Consider the following 25,591-nt stretch of genomic DNA (forward strand, 5'->3'; position numbering starts at 1 on the left):
GACCACAACATATTCCAAATCCTAATTGTGCTTAATTTGTAAGATCACACCATTTCCTTCATTCAAAGTACATTTTAAACAAATCTATTTCAAAATGCATCTTTACTAGTTACTTCAAAGACAAATTAAAAATCTGTTTTAAAGTCAAATATTAAAACATCATAAAATGCTTAAACACAATGGTAGGGTTGAGTTCATTTCAGAAACTGAACCTGATTCAGATGCTAGCCCCAAAAGCTACTCAGGTTAAATCATTAAAAAAAATTACTATTACAACAGTATCAATTACTTTATTACTCAAATGCTTCTAGCTAACTCCTATTAGAGAAAGTATAGGGAATATTTCAATTTTTGTAAACACAAAATAGCCTCATTCCCACGTCTTAATAAGTGTTCTTCAATATATGGCGTAAATCTGTAAATTAAGAACAATACCTTTCTTACCCATCTAACAGGTCTGTTATGAAAACAATGAGATATATTATGTATGAATGTTTTGAGCAGTTATTAGGCCCTATAAGTGTTGGGCATTATTTAAGTTTATGTTTAGCTCTTCATTTTCAGACTGATAAATCAAAAATTTTTAAATTAACGATCTATTTTAAGAAACTTTGAGCAAACATTCATATTTAACCGAAGTAGTTCCCCCCTCTTTTTAAAAAAAAAAAAAAGATGATGTTTAATAATGGTTAATGATCTAAATAATGGAATTGTAAGAAATCTTCCTACCATTATACTACTCAAGTGATTCTTATTATTTATAGATACCTCAATGTGCATACGAGTTCTGATTTACCAAACTGGGTATACTCTTTCATAGACTACCAACCTCCATAAGGCTATAGCATGTGTTCATTAAAGAAACCATTAGTTTTAGTTGACAACTATTAAAATGAATAAAGCTCCCTTTCGATTAACAGTTTCTACTACAATAAAGAAAATAAAACATATATATGAATAAGAATACAACAAGTTAGATGACAATAAAAAGCTCCATAATAGAAACGTAAACAAAGTTTAACAGAAATTCAGAAAAGGCAAAGGTTATTTCTAGCCATGAAGGAACAGCAAGCAAAGAGATGTCAAGAAAGACTTCAAGGAAGAAGTTCTATTTGTGCTGGGTACTAACAGATGAATAGGATTTTAAAACATCCTTAAATAAAATACATATTCCCCTGGAAGAAAAATGCTTCCAGTTCAGGGGAAAAAAAAACGCTCAGTAAATAGTACCAACACCCCTCTACTTTTCATTCACCATTAAACCAAAGGTTACCCTTCACACATCTCTCTCTCTCTCCCCATATCTGCCTGCCCCCATATCCATTCCTCATCAAGTGTTATTAACTCCCAAAATATTTTTCGAATTCTGTCTACTTCTCTTTTCTCTACCATCTCCCTAGCTCAAATTACCACCATGTTTTACCCAGTCTACAGAGTAGCCTTCTGGCTGACTTCCCTGTTCCACAGGAATCTATTTTCTATACCACAACTAGAGTGGTCTTTGAAAACAAAGACACTAGGCATCACCTTCCAGACCCAAATCCTTGGCACGGCTATTTCTCTAGCCTTATATTATCCCATATAACCTCTTACCATCTGTGTTCCAGCCTCTATTCAGAGTTCCTCAAACTTGCCGTGCCGGCTAACAGCAGAACCTCTGCACATGCTATCCTCTTCATCTGGAACTCTCACCCACTACTAAGTCACACTACCTAGTTAACTCCTATTCACCCTTTTGGTCTTAGTACAAATGATACTTCCTCAAGAAGGTCTTCCCTACTCTCCCACACTAAATTAGATCTCCCATACAAGTAAATAAAATTGATAAACCAGACTGATTGGGGAAAAACAGCGAACACATAAACTAACAATACCAGGAATGAAAGAGGTAACATCATTAAGGATTCTAAAGACATTAAAAAGACGAGAAAACATTATGAACAATTTTAATACATTTGACAACCTAGACAAAATGGACACATTCCTTCAAAAGCAAACAACAAAAATAGGAGGAAACAACTTTAATAGAGGAGATCTTTATTTTTTAACAAACAAAAAACAAAAAAACCTAAGGCTAACAACATACTTAAATGGCAAATGACTGAATGCCTTTTACCTGCAATCAGGCTGATAGCAAGGATGTCTACTCACCGCTTCTATTAAACATTACACTGGAAATTCTAGCCAATGTAATCAAGCAAGAAATAAAAGGCATCCTGATTGCAAAAAGAAGAAGCAATCTTTGTTTGCAGACAACATGATCCTCCATTTAGAAAAGTCAATGGAGGGCTGGGTGCAGTAGCTCATGCCTGTAATCCTGGCACTTTGGGAGGCCGAGGCGGGTGGATCACAACGTCAGTAGTTCAAGACCAGACTGGCCAACATGATGAAACCCCATCTCTACTAAAACATACAAAAATTAGCTGGGTGTGGTGGCTCATGCCCGTAATCCCAGCTACTCGGGAGGCTGAGGTAGGAGAATTGCTTGGTTGCAGGGTACAAGATAAAAATGTAAAAATCTATTGTATGCCTCTATACTAGCAACAAATAATTGGAAATAAACATTTTTAAACCATACATTTATATTATCAAAAATTATGAAATACTTGGCCGGGCGCGGTGGCTCACGCCTGGAATCCCAGCACTTTGGGAGGCCGAGGTGGGTGGATCACGAGGTCAAGAGATCGAGACTATCCTGGTCAAAATGGTGAAACCCTGTCTCTACTACAAATACAAAAAATGAGCTGGGCATGGTGGCGTGTGCCTGTAATCCCAGCTACTCAGGAGGCTGAGGCAGGAGAATTGCCTGAACCCAGGAGGCGGAGGTTGCGGTGAGCCGAGATTGCGCCATTGCACTCCAGCCTGGGTAACAAGAGCGAAACTCCTACTCAAAAAAAAAAAAAAAAAATTATGAAATACTTAAGGGTAAAACCAACAAAAGATGTACTGAAATCTTTGTACTAAGAAATCAAAGACAAACCACATGGAGAAATGTATTGTGCTCCCAGAATGAATGACAGTATTATTAAGATAGTAAGTCTCCCCAAAATTGATCTATAGATTTAACACAATCCTAATCAAAATCTTGCAGGCTTTTTTTCTGTAAAATTGACAAAGTGATTCTAAAATTCCCAGCCAGGTGTGGTGGCTCATAGCTATAATCCCAACACGTTTGGAGAGCAAGATGGGGGTAACACTTGAGGCCAGTAGTTTCAGACCAGTCTGGGCAATACAGCAAGATTCTGTCTCTAAACACACACACACACACACACACACACACTCTCACGGGCATGCACACACACATACACACATACAAAATCAGCCTGGTATGGTGGTGCATGCCTGCAGTTCTCACTACTTAGGAGTCTGAGGTGGGAGGATTGCTTGAGCCCAGGAGTTCAAAGCTACCGTGAGTTATCACTGAGCTCCAGCCTGGGTGTGGAACAAGACCTATGCGAATGCAAATGATCTAGAGTTGTCAAAGTAACTTTGAAAAAAAAAGTCAGGATTGTATTTCTCACCTCAATTTATTATTAATCTATAGTAATCAAAATAGTATGCTTGTAAGTCAAGACAGACAACAGACCAATGGAACAGAATAGTCAAGATATAAACCCACATACATATTTCATTTTCAACAAAGACACCAAGGCACCTGAACGCCGAAAGGACAGTCTTTTCAACAAATGGTGCTGCAACAATTAGATATCCATTAAAAAAATAATTTAAATCCTTATTCTGTACCATACACAAAAAATACAATCAAAATGGATCATAGAACAAAAATTATAAAACTTTTAAAGAAAAAATTAGAAGAAATCTTTGTGAAATTGGGTTAGACAACGTATTTCTGCTTAAATAAAATAGCAAAAGTACAATGCGCGAAAGCAAAAGAAAATATGGATAAATCAACCTCATCAAAATTAAGAATTTTAATTCTCTGAAAGGTATTTTTAAGAGAATAAGACCAGTCACAGAATGAGAAAACATAATTACAGATCACGTATCTAACAAATGACATATCCAAAATATATGAGGAATTCATACAATAAATTAGACAAAATCAATTTAAAAATAGACAAAAGAGGCTGGGTGCAGTGGCTCACTCTTGTAATTTCAGCAATTTGCAAGGTTGAAGCAGGCGGATCACCTGAGGTCAGGAGTTCAAGACCAGCCTGATCAACATGATGACATCCCATCTCTACAAAAATACAAAAATTAGCCGGACATGTTGGTGGGTGCCTGTAATCCCAGCTACTCAGGAGGCTGAGGCAGGAGAATCGCTTGAACCCGGGAGGCGGAGGTGGCAGTAAGCTGAGATCATGACATAGCACTCTAGTCTGGGTGACGGAGTGAGACTCCATCTCAAAATAAAATAGACAAAAGATTGAACACTTTACAAAAGATATATGAATATCGAATAAGCATATGAAAAGATGCTCAACATCGTTAGTCATTAGGGAAATGCAAATTGAAACCACAATGGCTATCACTGCACACCTCTTGAAATGGCTAAAATTAAATATTGATGAGGATATGGAAATGGAACTTAAATACACTACTGGTAGGAAAACGTGGAAATGGAACCTACAAACACTGCTGGTAGGGAAATGTGATAATTGAACCTGGCACACACTGCTAGTGGGAAAATGGTACAACCACTTAGGAAATCAATTTAGCAGTGTCTTAAAATATTAAACAAGGCCAGGTGTGCTGGCTCATGCATGTAATCCCAGCATTTTGAGAGGCTGAGGCAGGAGGATCCCTTGAGCCCAGGAGTTTGAGATCAGCCTGGGCAACATGGCAAAACCCTGTCTCTACAAAAAAAAATAGCAAGGTGTGGTGGTGTGTGCAAAGACTAGTACAAAAACGTTCACAAAAACTTTATCTGTCATAGTCAAAAACTAAAAATAACCCAAATGTTTATCAAAAGGTGAACTGGCAAATAATTGTAGAATATCAATGGGATACTATAAGCAACACAAAGGAATTAACTATTGATACATGCATCAATATGAATGAATCTCAAAATATGCTGAACAAAGCCAAACAAAAAATTAGTATATATCATACGATTCCATTTATAGTTGGCCTTCCATAAATTCCACATCCATGGACTGAACCAACTGCAAATCAAAAATATTCAGTTAAAAAAAATACAACTATAAAAAATGCAGAATACAAATTTTTAAAAATAATACAGTATTGCCAGGTACAGTGGCTCAATCCTATAATCCCAGCAAATCCCAAATTTGGGAGGCTGAGACAGATGGATTGCCTGAGCTCAGGAGCTGGAGACCAGCCTGGGCAACATGGTGAAAAATTAGCCAGGCATGGTAATGTGTTCCTGCTTTAGTCCCAGCTACTCAGGAGGCTGAGGCATGAGAACAGCTTGAACCTGGAAGGTGGAGGTGGTAGTGAGCCAGGATCATGCCACTGCACTCACCTGTGCAACAGAGCAAGACTGTCTCAAAATATATATATATATATGTAATATATAAACTATTGACATAGGATTTACATTGTATTAGGTATAATTTTATGTAATCTAGGGATGGTTTAAAGTATATGAGAGGATAAGCCTAAGCTATATGAAAATAGTATGCCATTTTATTGATGGAACTTGAGCATCTGAGGATTTTGGTATCTGTTGGGATCCTGGAACCAATCCCCTGGTAAATACTGAGGGATGAATGTACATAAAATTCTTGAAAATCCAAACTAATCTACAAAGATAGAAAGCAGATTAGTAGTTGTCTAGTGTTAGGCTGGAGAAAGGGGGAAATTACAAAGGGATGCAAAGAAACTTTTTAGATAAAATAAGTGATCATTTCCTTGATTGTGGTAATGGTTTCATGGTTACTTATTCAAACATATCAAATTACACTTTAAAGATGTGTAGTTTGTTGTATCAATTATGCTACTGAAATCTGGTTGGTTGTTTGTTTTAGAGATGGTATCTCGCTCTGTAGCTCAGGCTAAAGTGCAGAAGCATGATCACAGTTCACTGCAGACTTGCCCTCCTGGACTCAAGCAATCCTCCTGCTTCAGCCTCCCAAGTAACTAGTACTACAAGTGCAGGCCATAAAACCTGGCTAATTTTTTTATTTTTTGTAGAGACAGGTTCTCACTATGTTGCCCAGGCTGGTCTCCAACTCCTGGCCTCAAGAGATTCTCCTGCCTTAGCCTCCCAATATACTAGGATTACAGACATGAACCAACCATTCCTAGCCTAAATCTGGTTTCTGAAAAGATATATGAATTGGTTAGAATGAAATACTATGACTCACTTCCCATTGCTGAATTGGCCAAAACAGAATCACAGATTTTTAAGAACTGCAACCTATTCGCAAGAAATGAAGTTAAATTTCAAAACTGATTCAGTTTTGTGTGTATGAATCATGCTTTAAGTTTCTAAGTCCTTGAAATACAAACCCTGGGATATAAATTATGAATTATAAAGCATATTTGCTGTAAGTATAGTCAGGCTCAAGAGGAACCTAGAGAAAGAGAACTAGGCTCACTAAGAGCCCACAGTGTTCCCGAGCTTTTAGAAAAGAAAATGTGAAGGTAAGTACAGGAGCATGCAGCTATGATCCCAGCTCCCTGGGAGGCTGAGGCAGGAGAATTGCTTGACCTCAGGAGTTTAAAAACGGGCTGGGCAACACAACAAGACCCTCTTCTAGGAAAAAAAAAAAAAAAACTTGTGAATTCTATCAATGTCCTAAAATATCTCCTGCAGGGCCAACCTCTGAACAATGTTTTGTCTAACCTCGTTGAGTGAAAGTGAATTCTCTTTCCTAGAATTACTAATATTAAAGTAGAAGCCACTTGAATAAATCCTGGAGTAAATAAAGCTACGTCCTAGATGAATACAACTCGTGATCCTTAAGATTGTGTGGTTAACTATCAGTAGTCTCACTGGCTTGATCAAACCTAAGTAATAGGCCTAGAAAGGCATGCTTTTATAGAAAAAAAAAGTTCATATTTTATATTACTGCTAAAAATACATGGATTTTAGAGAGCTAACAGACTTTGTTTAACCTTTTTTAAACACAGAAATATTCAAATGGCTCACCCACATAGAGCTTCTTTATTTACAGTTAATAAAACTTGTACTACTTGATGAAGACATTCTGTAAAATCATGACATTCAGCTGGGAGCAGTGGCTCACGCATGTAATTCCAGCACTTTGGGAGGCTGAGATGGACAGATCACAAGGTCAGGAGTCGAGACCAGCCTGACCAACATGCTGAAACCCCGTAAAAATACAAAAATTAGTCAGGCATGGTGGCGCGTGCCTATAATCCCAGCTACTCAGGAGGCTGAGGGAGGAGAATCACTTGAACCTGGGAGGCGGAGGCTGCAGTGAGCCGAGATTGTGCCATTGCACTCCAGCCTGGGCAAGGGAGCGATACTCCATCTCAAATAAATAAATAAATAAATAGATAGATAGATAGATAGATAGATAAAATAAAATCATGACATTCAAAGCATGTCAAGCATAACAAATGTCATTATTTTATAGTCATGGTACTAGTATAAAAAACTCATAGGTAAACCACAGGATTGGGATACAAATGAACAAATATCATACTGAATACTTTTTATAATAACTATTTCTGATTCTTATTTGTAAGAAGTCAAATTATATAGTGGTTAAGAGCACAGATTTGAGAGGAATCGCCTAGATTCAAATCCCACATCAGCCACTTGCTTTCCATATAATGTTGGACAAGTTCCTTTACAACTTTATGCCTCCAATTCTTCATCTATAAAATGAGAAAAGAACAGTATTTACCTGATAGGGTAGATACAAAGATTAAATAAGTTAGCAGGCATAAAGCACTTAGAACTGTGGCAGGCTCACAGTAAACACGTAAGTTTTCTCATTATCATCATTATCATCATGCTCATAACTGCCACAGTTATAGGAGTTAAGATTAATATGTAGAATAATTAACACCATCAGTGACAATCTAAAAAAATACAAATCTATCTACTGAGAATTCATGCAAAAAAGTACTTGAATACACATTTCTCCAAAGAAGATATACAAATGGCCAATAACCAATAAAAAGATGCTCAATATCATTAATTATTATGGAACTACAAATAAAAACCACAATGGGGTATCACTTCACACCTACTAGGATGCTTAAATCAAAAATGACTAATAAATGTTGGCAAGGAAGTAGAGTAATTGGAATCCTTGTGCATTGCTGGCAAGGATGTAAAAGGGTACATACAGCTGCTGTACCAAAACAGTTTGGCAGTTTCTCAAAAGGCTAAACATAGAAGAACAACCATATACCCAGCATTTCCACCCCTAGGTATATAAGAATGGAAAGCAGAGACACAAACAGATATTTGTATACCAAAGCTCACAGCAGCATTATTCAAAACAGACAAAATGTGGAAACAACCCAAATGTCCATCAACAGGTAAACAGATAAAAAGCGTAGTTTATACAGAGTTTATACATACAATGGAATATTTACTTAGCCATGAAAAATGAAATTTTGATATACGTTCTAAGAATAGACCTTGAAGCCATTATGCTTAGCAAATAAGTCAGACACGGGAGGAAAAATGTATGATTTCATCTATGTGAGTTACCTAGAATAGGCAAATTCATGGAGACAGAAAGAATAGAGGTTACCAGCTGCTAAAAAGAGAGGAAAGGGAGAGTCACTATTTAATGGGAAGTTTGAAGATCATGAAAACGTTTGGGGTATAGGTAGTGGTGATGGTTATATAACATTGTGAATGTATTTAATGTCAATAAATTGTACACTTATGAAAGGTTAAATGAAAGTTTGCTATATTTACAATAAAAAAAAAACACAAAATAACTTACTGGTTACTTGATCTAGCATGCTCACTTTTATTCCTGCAGTTCACCAAAGAACTCACATGGATCTCAAAGAGGCAGAGAAGATAGGATAAGACATACTGTTAAGTTATAAGATAACTTAGAAAAGCACAAAAGTGCCTGTGATATATTTTAACACAAATATGTTAAATTTAAAACAGTAACTGAACTTCGATTATAGAAACAGGGTAATCTTTCAAAAATAACTACTGGATTGGGACTCAGATAGTAATCATCTCACGTCACCAAGAATATTTAGGAATCACTAACTTTTTCACAATGGATAAAATGGAGAAATGATTTAGCATGTTTAATAAGTTTGCTGGGAGAAAAAAAAAGCAAGGTACTTCAAGATTGTAGGGAAAATGCAACTCTGTAAAAACATATCATTTCGTACAATATGCTCACAGGTAAACAGAATAATATTACTGGATATATACGGGGAAAATCATTACTTCTAGTCAAGCTACAGGAAAAGAAAGATGATCAGCTAATATATATTACAAAACCAAGCCTCTCTCAAGGTGACACTGACATGACAATCTCGGTACAGACCAAAACTACAACCTAAAAGGCAAATAACCGCAAATGTTCTCTTAACTTATTTTGGTTGAACTTGTAAAAGAATGACTGAAGACTTTCTGACCTGAACAAAACAGGAAGAAATGTGACTATAACTGGAGTGTCTATTTTATTAGGAATCAACATAAGATTTTGCTCTCTCTTAACTATGTTATCAAACTAGATTCAAAAACAGGAATATAAATTTTAATTTCTATAAAAAGGAAAACTATTATGAGGGCTCTATGAAACTAGAAAACATTAAAAGCAAAGTCATTGTTTTAGACATTACAACATATCTTTTGTTAGTCAGTAGCTACTGTACTGACCATCTTATTCGAGGTCCGTACAATGATACAGAGTAATCACCAACCACTTGGACAAAGAGCAGCCATTTCAAAATAGGAAAATGCAATAGAAAGGCCTTGGGTTTCTTCACTCAGAGGAATTCTTGAAATTTACAAATACACATAAAGTTGTACACAGTCAAGCCTAAAAGAACCATGGAGGGAAATCTGTAACTGTGGACAGGCTATACTTCAGCACAAACTGGAACATGAAAATATAGATTACAGCCAGGCAAAGAGATGTTTTATTCGTCAGTTACTATGCTGGAGATAGTATAAATGCTATCCTTTCTGGAAATTTTGACATAAAATATGAAAGTAAAAAATTTCATTACAAGAACTGAAAAACAAAACAATTAAGAATAATCTTCACCTTTTCAGTGTATCCCTCAGAGCAACAGAGTTACAGATTAACTCCTAACAATAATGTCATCTACAGTGATTTCATGTTTCCATGAACTAACAGTAAAATACTTTAAAACTACAATTGATTTTTACTGAGTTCAAAAAGAAAATGTGGCTGGGTGCAACAGCTCATGCCTATAAATAATCACAGCACCTTGGGAGGCTGAGGCAGAGGATTCCTTGAGCTCAGGAGTTGGAAACCAGCCTGGGCAACATAGTGAGACCTCATCTCTACAAAGTAAACAAATAATTAAAGTAAACAAATAATTAGCTGGGTGCAGTGGTGCACACCTGAAGTACCAGCTACTTGGTAAGAGGTGGGAGGATCCCTTGAGCCTGGGAGGTCCAGGCTACAGTGAGCCAAGATAGCACTACTGGATTCCAGCTGAGTGACAGAACAAGACAGTGTCTCAAATAAAACAAAGAACCCAAAAAACAAAAAGAGAATGGGTCTAGTAATTTCAGACACTTCAAAAACTGACAAAAATATTGCCATACTTTCCCATTATATCATATCCTTCATATGTCTTCATTATTTCGTACTTATTTATGGAGCAAGATATTTGCATATCATATCCTGCCAAATTTAACTTAAACAAAATTTTCTATAAACCTCCAGAGTACTAACTGGATAAAGGATATTTTTTCATTTCACTTCAAACTACTCTTAAGTCACTGTTAAAAGTTAAACAGTTTGTTCTTTTTCTAAGTTTGCTCCTTTCTGGCCTAGCAAGACAAGCTTATGCTTATGTGTTACACGCTAAACAGCTAACTGGTAAAAGAAACTCTGGTTAACTTTGTTAATGGTCTATATAAAATACGATTTTTTTCCAGAGTCTAATTCCTATTACTGCCATTGTTTTTTTCTGAAGAAAAGATTTTAAATTACTTTAGTCATTAACATTAGTTCTTGTTGCCATTACTTGGATTTGGCTTAGTTTAACATTATGATAAACTTGCCTCAGAACAGACCTAAATTAATCCCATGCTATAAAACTGAGTCATTAACACAGTATTATATAAGACATACAACTCAATCACTCATCCAGGTAAAACTAAATGAAATTATATTCAAATCATGTTCAAAAGAACTTTCACGAATGTCAACTCCTTCTAGCTAAGATAAAAGTTACCAGCTTATGTATCTTATGTGTGCTTCTTGGAATACCTAAAACATGTGTCTGCCTCAAGTTATTTCAGTTGGAGAGTCTGACATAATATAAATAAGACCATGGTCATGGATTTGACCTTTAGCAGACCAATTGCTTTGAGTCTATACTCCCGGCATTCCCTCATTCACTTGGAAATATGCCATTAATCAAAAGGCATGCCATTTGAACAACTAAGTTTCTGAAGACAGTTTTAAAGGCATAAGGACTCAGGGCATTTAATATGTGCTAGGCAACGTTTAAGGTATTATACAAAATTTATGTAAAAAGATTTTAATACATTTAATACACTGAAAGTAGCAACGCAGCATAACTTAAAATTATGACCCATATTTCACATACTAGAGGCAGGAATTACTTTCCAGGAAGGTTTCACCAATTTGGCACTAAGTCTCAGGCCTTTAAAAACATTTCATACTCTTCTAGGAATTCAGCGTAATGAAACATTCAGAAGTTTGGTTCAAAGACTTGTCCACAAACACGAATCAGTAAAGTGTTAACATTTTTGAAAAACGTTAACATCTAAAATAGAATAACAGCTAAATTACATAAGTCATTAAAAATTATGTTTTCATATTATGAAGTCTCAATAATAAAGCTGTGTGATACTGGCACATGAATATAAACAGACCAATAAAACAGAATAGAAAATAATCTTGAAATAAACCAAATATAAATGGAAATCTTGCATAGAATAAAGAAATCTTCTTAAAAAGTGGGAAAAAGTTGGATTCTTCAACAAATAATGGTAGGACAACTAGAAGGCCATCTTTTAAAAAATGAAATTTGATCCATAGACTGGATCAAAGATTTGATTGTAAAAAATAAAACCAAAGAAATACTAGATAAACCATGAGAGAACGATTGCAAAATAGGAAAGCCCATTCTTTTTTTTGTCCCCCAAGGGTGCTTAGGTATTTAGCGCATATACAGGGGGAAAAGAATGGGCTTTCCTGTTCTGAGATTATAAAATAAAGGTCCAGAGAATTCCCAGGAAAGACCATTCTAACCATAACATAAAACCAAAAAGCCATAAAGGAAAAACCCTGATATATTCAATGGTATAAGAATCATTTCTTCATAGGGGTGGGGGGAACACCATAAGAAAAATGAAAAGACAAATGAAAAAACTGGCAACTGGTGCAGATAAAGTGTTCTTTAATTAAATACTAAGTTCCCTAGTATGCTTTGCTTACTATACTAACAGTTCCTACAAATCACTCAGAAAAAGATCCAGGAACCCAAAAAAAATGGGCAAAAGGTATGTACAGTTCACAGAAAAGGTTGTATTTAAAAGGCTCTTAAAATGAAAAGATGTTCAATCACACTTAATGTAAGAGATAGAAACAAATTAAAATTAAATTAATTTTTACCTTTTTTTACCTTTCAAATTGTCTAATTCAAAATTTCTTGATAATTCACTGTGTGTGGGAAGACAGGCACTCTCATATATTGCGGGTGAAGTGCAGATAGGTAGGGCAATTTGGCAATTATCTTTCAAAATTACAAATACACATACCTTTGACCTAGCAATTCTATGAATTTTTCTTACAGATATACTCATACATAAGCAAAATGGCTTATATTCAAGATTATTCATTGTGGACTCACTTGCACTAGCAAAACATAGGGAATAATTAAATGAGTTATGATTAATTCAGGCATTATGCAGTGATAAAAAGAATGAGGGACCTCCTTACAAAATGAAAGGAAAATATGCTGAGGTACATTAATAAAGTGAGGGGCAGGGGGGAAGGAGGAAGAAGGAGTCTCAAAGCACAGATAAAAATTAATCCGAATGGGTTATCATATGTGTAAAAATAGAGAAAAATGCATATATGCAGTAAAAACCTATGTTACCACTTCAGATACAAAGCAAATTACTGGCTAGAGACCCCCAAAACTCATGGCCAACTTCATTTGCAGGTTTCTTCTGGTCATTTCACTAACCTCACAGAAATATAACCCTGAATTTTTTGTAACTAAATTTTTCAGACCCCACTTCTGGCAGGATTTTTACATATTTATCTATCTATACATTTGCTTCTATGCACACGGAATAGGTATGGAAAGATACATAACAATTTCAAGTATATATTGATTGGGAAAAGGGAAAATCCCTGCCAGATGGCAAGTTGTAGGGGCAGGGAGGAAGGGTGAGAGAGATCTCATGGAATATCTTTTTATACCCGTTGAATTTTGGAACAAAGGAAGATATTACTTATTTTTTAAAATAAATTAATAAAAATATATTTGAAAAAAATTTGTTAGTTTTTATTAACATGAGAAAACATACCTAAGAGAAAAAAAGTAGGATGTAAAATATATTCAGCATGATACCAAATATGTATTAGTACAAAAAAATCTGTATACAAAAAAGACTGGACTAAAACACAGTAAAATATTAAAAGAATTATTATCTCAGCCAAGGGTGGTAGCATACTCCTTTAGTCCCAGCTATTCAAGAAGATGAGGTGGAAGGATCCCTTGACGCCAGGCAATGGAAATAATGTGAGTTATGACTGCACCACTGCACTCCAACCTGGGCAACAGAATGAGACCCTGTGTCTGAAACATAATAAATTTTTAAAAAATAATAGTTATCACTAAGAGGTAGAATTACAAATGATTTTAATTTTGGCTTTTCCTAAAATTCTAATTCTTTATGTTAAGCACAAATTATATTCATAATCAGAAATTAGAGGTTAGAAATTCAAGTGGAAGGTACAAAGTTATTAGGTATTATTCAGGGTTCTAAGCAACATACATGATATTCAAATTTCCTTCAGATATCACTTCCAATCACAGCACCAAAAAAACATACGGATAAAGAGCTTAGGAACACATATGAAAAAAATCTCATCTGTCCTCTGGTCTACCTCTTAATGATTATTATGAAATTATTCTCATCCTCCTACTTTATGGATGTTTTATCCATTTTTGTTTTCTGTTACCTAGGTAATGGTACCTCCAGCATTTCTCTTAAAAGACTGTGAAACTAACAATCTGGTATTTCTCACTGTTGAGTTTTCCTGACCTTCAGCTTTGAGAGGCCATCTCCCCAAGGGAAAGCAGTAAGTTCTAGAAGCTAAATCAGGAGGCTAAGGAATCTGAGGTTAAGAGTTCCAATCCTGACCAACTGTAGAATTTGTCTCCAATTTGGGGAATACGCTAAACTTCCTGAGCCAGTTTCTTTAATGAGAAAGCCTAAGGGACTGCTTTGAAAACTATCAAAAACTACTGACTTTAAGGTGTCATTTTAACTTTTCAGACTATTCTTCTGAATTTTGTTTTCTTATCTATGTTGAATATTTTCCCCTCACTAAATTTTCACCTTCCCAATTGATATTTGTAAGTATTACCAATCCCTTAGACTCAGGGATGGAGGTAATGGGTACTTTTAGAAAGTCTGCTACAAGCCACACAATGTGAACAGAACTTGAGCAACGTTGAAGATAATTCATGGAGGGGTAAAAATAAAATCAGGATCTAAACTGAACGCTTATGAACAGAGCCAACAAAGACAATTATTTGATATTACTAACACCTGGTAAGGGAAGGTAAAATTCAGACTTCTCATATCTGAACCCAGCTGTAGAGATAAGGAAAATGATAACTTCTGTATTATAGTCCAGTAAATGAAATCTGGTAAATGAAACCTTCAAGGGTTCAATTTTTATTTCTTTTGTTTACTTTATACTCAGTAACACCACTGTACTGGGCCTCAAGACTTCTCTTTTCCCTTCTATTTGTGTATTACATTACCTCCTGATGGCTGCCCTCTCATTATAAATTACAAGAAATTTGCAAAAGGGTTTTCTGCCTACTAGCCTTAAAAAGTATTTGACAGGCCGGGAACGGTGGCTCACACCTGTAATCCCAGCACTTTGGGAGGCCAAGGTGGGCAGATCACAAGGTCAAGAGATGGAGAAGATCCTGACCAACAAAGTGAAACCAGTCTCTACTAAAAATACAAAAATTAGCTGGGCGTGGTGGTGTGCACCTGTAGTCGTAGCTACTCAGGAAGCTGAAGCAGGAGAATTACTTGAACCCAGGAGGCAGAAGTTGCAGTAAGCCAAGATCACACCACTGCGCTCCAGCCTAGCAACAGAGCAATACTCTGTCTCAAAAAAAAAAAAAAAAAAGAAGTACTTGACAGCCTTTGGGAAGAAAGGTGTTTTTACAAACATCAGACAGCAATTATTTGATTAATCGGCCTCCCAAAGTGCTGGGATTACAGGCACACCGCGCCAGGCCCAGCTCATCAAGTACTTTTTAAGGCTAGTAAACAGCAAGACAGAGTGAAGCAATTTCAGTAGCTTCACTCAAAGCACACTTAGCCACGTCAAACTCCTCCTCCTGGTTAACAAGACCAAACAACTCTAGTCAGTTAAAAGTTTTTCCAATAGGGAGCAAACAGCTGAAGTTTTTCTGAATTAACTGTCATTAGTTGAATGCTTTTTTGTGGTTCACCTACTTAAAAGGTGGTCAAATCACTTTGTGCTACTGAAGAGAGCAAGTGCAAAGAACAATTACATAAACCCTCTATTGCAACTTACCGCATCCTTCCTTCCAATGAAACAAAGGATCAGAAACCACTACCTTGCCATCATTTCCTTAGTAATCTTGGTAAAGTCTACCATGTATGTGAATCTCTTTTGTTTTTCTTAGCAAACCACAGAAATTTCATTCAACATGGTAGGACACAACTGTATTTTTTTTTTTTTTTTTGAGACTGAGTCCCACTCTATTGCCCAGGCTAGAGGCACAATCTCAACTAGCTGCAACCTCTGTCTCCCGGGTTCACGCAATTCTCGTGCATCAGCATCCTGAGCAGCTGGGAGTATAGGCATGTACCACCACGCCCTGCTAATTTTTTTTTTTTGTATTTTCGGTAGCGATGAAGTTTTACCATATTGGCCAGGCTGGTCTCGAACTCCTGACCTCAGATGATCCTCCCACCTTGGCCTCCTAAAGTGCTGGAATTATGGGAACGAGCCACCGCGCCACGTGTTCAGGCTAGGCGTGGTGGCTCACGTCTACAATCTCAGCACTTTGGGAGGCAAGGCGGGTGGATCACTTCAGGTCAAGAGTTCAAGACCAGCTTAGCCAACATGGTAAAACAGTCACTACTGAAAAACACAAAAATCAGCTGGGTGCAGTGGCAGGAACCTGTAATCCCAGCTACTTGGCAGGCTAAGGCAGGAGAATCGCTTGAACCCAGGAGGTGGAGGTTTCAGTGAGCTGGATTGCACCACTGTACTCCAGCCTGGGAGACAGAGCAAGATTCCATCTCAAAAAAAAAAAAAAAAAAAAAAAAAGTGTTCAGTAAATGTTATTATCTGAAAAAGATAAAGGTGATCCATACAAACTTTTCTCAAACAGGGGTGTTCTAGAACTTCGTATTATTTATGTTCAAAGATGTGTACAGATCCTCAATTCCGTGTCTGCAATTCCTAAATCAAAAAAGATCTGAAAAGCAAAAGATTTTATGTAACTTTTCTGGCAGTAAATTCTGACCTGCACTGACATAAGGCTATTTATAGTCTTTATACCACTTGGTATGAATATTCTTTTTTTTTTTTTTTTTTTTGAAACAGACTCTCGCTCTGTTGCCCAGGCTTGAGTGAAATGGCGTAATCTCAGCTCACTGCAATCTCTGCCTCCTGGGTTCATGCAAGTCTCCTGCCTCGGCTTCCCAAGTAGCTGGGACTACAGGTGCATCCTACCATGCCCGACTCGGCTACTTTTTTGTACTTTTAGTAGAAACGGGCTTTCACCATGTTGGCTGGTCTCGAACTCTTGACCTCAAGTGATCCACCTGCCTCAGCCTCCCAAAGTGCTGGGATTATAGGCGTGAGCCACCACTGCCAGCCTATTCATTTGTTTAGCTGCAGAAATATTAGCATGACTGTCTAGTCCAAACGGTTTTGGAAAAGAGATTGTGGTTGCATAATTCTATTCCGCAAAAATATTTTCATTGTTTGAAAATCAAATAGCAATAAACCAACATGATAAAGGGTAGAAAAATACTAAGATGCTATAAATGAAACTATCATCTAGGAACATTAATAGAGCACAAAACTTAAACAAGACATACAAATTTTCTCTCAAAAGAAGAAAAAAGGAGGCTATTTAAAATAACTTAATCAGTATTTGCCTAGGCATTCTTAGAAGTTCTCTCTGATTTCAATGAAAAACTGTCTACTTTTAACGTGTTTTAAATGTCTTTGGAAATCATTGGAAACTAGTATGTCAGCATTCAAAGCCTATGCTATATCCCAAATATTGAACTCAAGCTTAAGATTCCAGAAATTTCTAAAATATGACTACTCATGTGTAAAGATTCAATTAACAGTACCTGAAAAAGTTAAAACACGAAGTACCATGAACATGTTTGGGGATGTATTCTATACACATTCACTGATTTTCTTCTAGCAATCAATTAGCTAAGTGCACAAAGGTTTTTGTCTGAACAACTTCATGCATCTACACATTATTACAAAACAGGGTGCATACTTAAGACATGTAAGAATGAGTAATTCACTAAGAATATTCACAGCTACAGTTAATTACATTAAGAACATTCTGTAGAAGGCCAGTGAGTTAGTCATTTCTAGTTCATACCAGACCCAAATAAAACAACTTCCTGGACTTGTTACTAGTTTCAACATTTTAAATAAATTTAGAGACATACCCTCTAGAAATGTAATTTTTAAAAATCTCATCCTTTGTCTTAATTGGTGAGGCATAAGCAGTATCGTATAACACAACCAGATAAGATTTCTGCCTCATCAAATCATATTCAGTTCATGAATATGAACTTTTATGAATTCTTACCAAATTCCCACTGCCACATTTCTGGAATTATAATGAAGTATGATTAATTCCCTTTTTCTTCTGTTTGATTAAATAGTGCTAGCATTTAGAAATTTTCCATCAGGTCTCTATGTTATCAATAAACAATAGCCTGTATACAAGCTTAATGGTAATAAGGTTGATGCTATTCATTTTATTAACAGGATATTTTACCTAATTCATTCTGATAATATCAAAAGTTAAACGTACAAGGTTTCTTGTTGATCCCTTTCTTGTGCTGATTATATGTCCCTTCTAACTCTCTGCAAGTATGAACACATACTTGCAGGCCTGTCATACTGATGACTGCAGAGCTCCATGGCAGGCAGTCCTAGAGACTGGGATCTTAAATTTCTCCCAGTGTCCTACACTTCCCATCCATTCATGGTAAAGTATTTAATTTTAATGTTCTCATTGTTTACCAGAAAGCACAGACAGTGAGGCTGGATTTGCCACTCCCGTTTCCTTTCGCTATGCTGCTGAGCTTTTTCAGCCAATTGACTTGGCTTTCAGGCTATAAATATCTGAAAAATGTTCTGCATTTGATGCTCTTGGATTCTGTATCCATATTTAGCTGTTTGTGGCATGCCTTTGTTTAAGCTACTCTACCACCCATACAATCAGTCAGGTTGAGATCTGAATGGTCAAAGGACAAACGGATCAACATTCAACAGACATTGAGTTACTATGAGCAAGGCACCAATCTGGCAGACAGTTGATAATGAAAGGGGTGGCAAGACAGGTATACAAAGATAAACAAGGCTCCCTGATGTCAAAAATGTTATAGTCTTGACAAGACATGGGCACGACTTATATATAATACTGGAATGAAACATTTTACAACTAAAAGAAAATGAAGATTAGGAAAGACAGCATAAATATTTTCTCTCAGCCATGTGCATTAGTTTGTGCTCTAAATATAGATCCACCTATTATAAAGCTCTCAACATATTCCAGAGAAGTTTTCCAAATCATGGCAATACACAAAACTCTGAGTATATGTATAATGACAATATATACATATAAACATACGTACACAATACATATGTATTATCAACCAAGGAGCCAAACCTGTCAACAACAAACTCAAACTAGTGCCCAGTCTTCAAATTTTGTGAGGCAAACTAATAAAATATTGTTTCTAAAAGTTCCCCTTTAAGATACTCTTTGGGGGGGGTTACTTCTGTTATTGTTTGCTCCCATCATGATTTTAAACAAAAGTATACTGCAGGAGATGTAAACTGCACTTAATATAGCTCCCTATTATTACCCTATCTTTAGAACCCACATGGCTATTTTAGGTTAGGTCTCAAAACTGGATGAGCTAGACCTAAGAACATCCCCATACTCACCTTCCTATCTCGTGAAAACATTCCAAATAAACAAACATCTGCCTTCAATATACCTTCTTTCAAAACTCAGTTCGCTGACCTTTTGATAAAACTGCTCCCCAGAATCCCCTGACAATCATAATTTAAATGCATTAACTTAAGGGCTTGGTTAGTACCTGGCCCCAAGAGCCAACATAAAAGACTATAGACCAACCTGTAGGTAAAATAATGGACTAAGCCACAGAATCAGACAACTTTAAAGCTAAAAGGGACCACAGATACCAATTACTCCAGATTCCACTTTTATGCAGAAACCTAGAGACCATGAGTTAAAACGACTTGCCCAGAATTAGACAACCAGTTTGTGGCAAAGCCAGAATGAAAACCAGGTTCTCCATCCCCAGTTGTATACTCTAGGTTTCTAGTTGTAGACTCTAGATTCCCAATTTGTAGATTTCTCTAAAACATGTTAGACTACACTCATCAAAGTCTCTTTAAATTGTGAGAAATACCTAGATGATCCAAGACAATGAAGGTTTTGAACACACAGACAAGAAACAAGAAAAACAAAATTAGTATATTCTCAAAATTGTTTTTCCACATTCTATTATTTTTATTTCAAAGTTTTTACTTCAAAATTTTTAAACACACACCCTGTTCATACAATAGGCAACTTAAAACTAGCTAAGGACATAGCCAAAAGCCATTCCAATAGTTCTGAAATATTTACATCAAACTAAAGACAACAAAGTAGTATCCAGTATTAGCTGCCTCAGAGGAAGGAAAGTAGCAATACTAAACAACAAATAAAAACAACTTCTGCTTAGCTGATAGAGAAAAAAAAAAGTTGCAAGGCAGTGGAAAGTCTGCAGCTGGTCACAGAAACCCATGCAGAAATGCACACACATATACATACCATGCATGCATTTCTGTGATGCATGATATGAAGTCTTGAAATCAACTGAACTACACAGAAAGAAAACTTCTAAGTCATGGTGACTCTTGAACAATAAACATATACCCTGTTCAGAAGGACGAAAGAAAAAAAAAACATAACCTACTTGATATCTCTCTCTCTCTCTCTCTCTCACACACACACACACACACACACACACACAATATACAATACGTATTTCACAAATCAAGCCCTAGGAATGGACTACAAAACAACATATATTTATAGACTTTTATGTCCTTACAAAGAACGATAGTTAACACTAGGTCCAGAGAACCCAGAGAGTTTTGAACACTGAAATACCTAATTATCATATATTCTTAGAATAGCATGGCCCTATTTCTAACATCACACGAAAAAACAGTATGCCAAAGAAATGTGTAAGGAGAGGATGATAGAATGGGAAAACGTTGTAACTACAATGTACTCTAATTCATATGCACTTTCAGATTCTCATCCACCTTTGTTATAAAGGACCAGCTAAGTGGGATTAGCAAGCAGACAGAAAATCAGGCACCAAAGTTTTTAATCTAATTTGCTAAGAACAAACTGGGTGACCTTGCGTCATCCCATTCCCTTAAGTCTTCCGGTAAGTAGAGTAACATCAAGAAACGCCCAGCAAAATACAAAGTGGTACATAAATAAATCCTTAAGAACTGGTTATAAGAAGAATTGCTGGATTTTTATGATTAAAAAGGCCCCTAGTGATTATTTAATCCAATCCACTCACTTTACAGATGAGGAATCACAGGCCAAAAATGTGACTTCGATCTACCCCAAATCACACAGCCATTTAGTGGTAGAACTGAGGCAAGAACTTAGATCTCTGGACTCCTAGTTCTATGATCTTTCTAACAGGAAAAACAAAACAAAAAAAAAACGTAATGTACTTGATCATTGCAGGATTAGATGCACACGACCGCAGGATAACATCTTAACATTGTATTTGATCCCAGGTGCTTCAAATTTGCCATCTTATACTCAGCCATATTACTAATGTCTTTTGTAGTCACGTGAGCTAGGTGATAAACATCTTGCCATTTCAATATTTTGGAAAGCCACAGCTCAGTCCTGAATGCAGGCTATAAATCCTTAAGCTATGAGTTTTCAAAACCAGCATGGTTTTAGTGCTGCCACAAGGCTCACCCTAATAGAATCTCATCATTCAGTTTTAATTAAAGAGGTGGTTACCAGGAATGCAGAAAGGGAAAGTTTTAGTGTGTTCATCACTTTTAACCTGCTGAGTGGCAACCCAGTCACTTTACAACGAGACTCAGAAACAATAGTGCAATCTGAAACAATCCACATCCCTTGGAATAAGTGGTTGCTTTCAGACAGAGTGAGGTTCAGAAAGAGGTTATAGATTAGTCTGCTCCCACCAAATACATAGTTTGGATTTTTTTTTTTCATTCATTAGCTTATCCTCTGCTTTTTCATAATATCTTCGTTTCCAGTCTTGCCTCACTCAACAAGAGAAAGACGAAAACCCATTCACTTGGTTTCATGTAGTTTTCCATCATATCTTCCTGAAGACTGCCTGGTAGTTCTCTTGAAATAATCGCCTAAGAATTATGTCTTGGATAGCCCAACTCCCGCATTAAACTTACTGCAGGTGTCTGAAGAGATCCAAAGACCATACTGAGTTACATCACTGCCCAAGTGGTAGTCTGAAGAAACTTGTCAGAAATGCACACCCAGAACAAAAACGGATGTAGGAAACTGACCCAGCACGGATAAGGACTGGGAACGAGCCTGAGACTGACGGAATGAATTTCAACCCAAGCAAAAATAGGAAACACCAGCTTCTAAGACGGCCGCGGTCCTTACCGTACACCCGGACCCAGCTCTGTTGCTGGCACACGGACTCCAGAAGGATCCGGTCCAACATGCCACCGGCCACGGCTCCACTGACTGGGACAACCGCGTCCAGTTCCTCCGGGGGCAGCGGCGAGTCGGACTCCAGCGCCGGGAACATCTCCGGCCAGGACAGCGCCTCGGCGGCTCCTCCGGACGACGGAGAGAGCTCCATGGTGCCCCGCGGGGGACGAGGCGGCGGCAGCGGGGCGGGCGGGCACGCGGGTCCGCGCCCTGCCTGCGGGAAGGGGAGGAGGAGAGCGCGCAGCGAAGGCAGAGACCCGAGCGGCCGCCGGCGCGGACGCCTCTCGCCTCCTTCCCCGTCGCCCACTGCCCGAGACTCAGGCGCTGCAGCCCACCTGAAGCCAGCGGGCGGGACTCAGGCCTGGAGGAAGATCCAGCGTGACCCCGACCAGGGGTAGGTCCGAGCTCAGGTGTGTGTGGGTCCCGCCCGGGAGAAGAAGCACAAGAACCCGGGAGATGAGGCTGGCCCTCCCGCCCCCTCGGAGCCGCCTTCTTCAGCCCCGCCGGCGTCTCTCGCGGTCGGACCAGGCTCGGGCTGGGGATGGAGCGCGGCCGGGCAGGGCTGGGCTTGGGGGCGTCGCCGCCAGGGGCCGCCCCCTCTGACCGGCTCCCGCCGCCGCCGCCGCCGCCGCCTCAGAAGCTCCGAGTGCCCGTTCCCTCAGCCTGAGGAAGGGTAGGGGACGGTGGCCCAAGGTTCTAGCCCGCCAGTCCTCGGCCCCCACTTCTGGAATGAGCCGGCCTGCCCCCTAACTCTCAGGCCACCGCTACGGTCGCAGCGCTGGCTCCGGCTCCGCGGCGGATCCCACAAGCCCGGCAGCCGCGGCGGCGGCGGCGGCGGCGGCAGGCGGCATCCCAGGGTGATAGGCTGAAGCAATCGAGGACCGAGAGCCCGGCCGCGTGTGCACTCGAGTAAGAAGCGGGGGAGGGACTGCGCCGAAGACAGGAAAAGTCGGACACCGAATTATTCATCCGGCCTGTCCCGCCTACTTTCCAAATACCCTCCCCGGGAGCGCCGGGTATTGAGCGGTCCCGTTCTCTGTTATTCGAAGTAAAGACCGTTTGAGAAGGCGTGGAGGAAAAGGGGTGCGGGAAATTTAAACAGAAAAGAAAGTAGCTTCTCTTAATTATCACACCTTTCATGTTTCTTTCTTTCTTTATGGGCCAATGTTTCTTTCTTATTGGACGAAGAGATCGAAGAAGCTCCTTTATCTTACAGTCACCCAAGGGGGAACGCCTTTTTCCTTCCCAGAGTGGAGTGGCAGTGGGTCTGGGATTCTGGGATATGCACAGGGTCCGCCTTCCGCGCCCTGTCCGTGCTGAAGCTGGACTTGTCATTGGTTTACATCAGCGTGGTGAAGAAGTGTGGTGTGGATGGGTGGACGGGCCTCTCAGGCACGTGAAATGCTCAAAAGCCCAGTATTAACCAAACATGTTTCTCTTTTTTGTCTTTGATCTTTGTGCAATGTATTGGCTTTTTTCCTTTAATGATGTCACTTACATTTTATTTTTGGTTTATTTGCAGACTGTCTCCCTCCTTGGCGGTGGCTTTACTTTTATGTCCACCCAAGGCGAGATTCACCAGTTTAGATTTAAGAAATCACTGACAAGATAACAATAATAATTTCAAAATTGAAGAATAATAACTTAAACCGTGCCTTGGGCTTAGTAGATCTCCAACAATGTTTCTTGAATGTGGCTACCTAATGTGGAACAAGATTTTTTTGTAATTAGATGTTGCTATTTTTAATACCTTTAGTGGCGGGGGTGGGGGGGGGTTCTTTAGTTGTTCCCCCCACCTCCCTACTTTGCACAGAGACTGGTCTGCAAGGGGACCTGTTAGTTTTCTGGTTTTGTGGTGTCCTGGTATATTGTTTGGGAGTTAATGAGGATATATTTTGTGAGTTTCTCCAAACTTTTATTTAGAGTAATAGTATTTCAAAGCAAGAAGTTTTTAGAGATAACCTTATTCTGCCTGTTGTTTAACAGGTGAGGAAACTGAGGAAAACCCAGGTTACCTGGCAAATCAATCACAATTACAGATAGTTCCGCAATGACTCAGTGGATATTACTTCAACTTTGTTCCCTCAAGCACCTTTTGTGATTAAGCTTGTTGATCTGTGGCATGATGGTTTATTGGAATGGTCATTTTTAGTATCTAGGACCCTGCTTTCTTGCTTGCTTGCTTGCTTACTAGACTGGCTGCAAAGTCAGTCTTCCACGTGTAAACAATAGTGTGTGCTTTAGTGCATGAGAGATGATGAAGCCAGGAGATTGCAGGGCTCAGCACTGAGCAGACCTAGAGCATTTTTATTTATACTAAATTAAAGCCATGGTAACATAAGTTAGAGAGAAAGTGAATATGGCATCAGATGTGCAAAGCTGAGTATCTCTTTACTAGTCAATGTATAAGGAATTTATTTACCCAACCAATTATCTTAAAAACAGCATTATAAGTGGTGGGCGAAACATTTCCAGAATTTATTTACACATTTGTTCCCTCAGTGGCATCATTCATTTTTGAGCTCAAGAAAAGGCCTCTGCCAACGCCCAGTAATCCTGCTTTTTTTTTCTTTAAGTTCTGGGATACATGTGCAAAATGTGCAGGTTTGTTACATAGGTATACATGTGCCATGGTGGTTTGCTGCACTTATCAACCCGTCGTCTAGGTTTTAAGCCCCACATACATTAGGTATTTGTCCAAAAGTTCTCCCTCCCCTTTCCCCCCACCCCTCAACAGGCCCCAGTGTGTGATGTTCTCTCCCTGTGTTCACGTGTTCTCATTGTTCAACTCCCACTTATGAGTGAGAACATGTGGTGTTTGGTTTTCTGTTCCTGTGTTAGTTTGCTGACAATGATGGCTTCCAGCTTCATCCATGTCCCTGCAAAGGACATGAACTCATTATTTTTATGGCTGCATAGTATTCCATGGTGTAAATGTGCAGCATTTTCTTTATCCAGTCTATCATCAGTGGGCATTTGGGTTGGTTCCAAGTCTTTGCCATTATAAATAGTGCTGCAGTAAACATATGTGTACATGTGTCTTTATAGTATAATGATTTATAAGCCTTTGGGTATATACCCAAAAATTGGATTGCTCGGTCAAATGGTATTTCTGGTTCTAGATATTTAAGGAATCACCACACTGTCTTCCACAGTGGTTGAACTAATTTACACTCCCACTAGCATTCCTGTTTCTCCACAGCCTCAGCAG

The 25,591-nt window shown here is 38.3% G+C and overlaps 1 protein-coding gene across 4 annotated transcripts in view; it reads right to left on the reverse strand.

The window, feature by feature from the left end:
- The window catches only part of RASAL2 (RAS protein activator like 2), a 371,400-nt gene extending 347,371 nt beyond the window's left edge, over nucleotides 1-24,029 (reverse strand). For all 4 annotated transcript variants that reach the window (XM_032291299.1, XM_032291298.1, XM_032291297.1 and 1 more), the window contains exon 1: nucleotides 22,330-24,029. In XM_032291299.1, coding sequence (XP_032147190.1) covers nucleotides 22,330-22,531 — 202 coding nt within the window. In that variant the 5' untranslated portion in view covers nucleotides 22,532-24,029. The remainder of the gene's footprint in view (nucleotides 1-22,329) is intronic.
- Nucleotides 24,030-25,591: the final 1,562 nt, after the last annotated feature.

Source organism: Sapajus apella, unplaced genomic scaffold (assembly GCF_009761245.1).
Source record: "Sapajus apella isolate SASKATOON/1434 unplaced genomic scaffold, GSC_monkey_1.0 scaffold25, whole genome shotgun sequence".
NCBI lineage: Eukaryota > Metazoa > Chordata > Mammalia > Primates > Cebidae > Sapajus > Sapajus apella.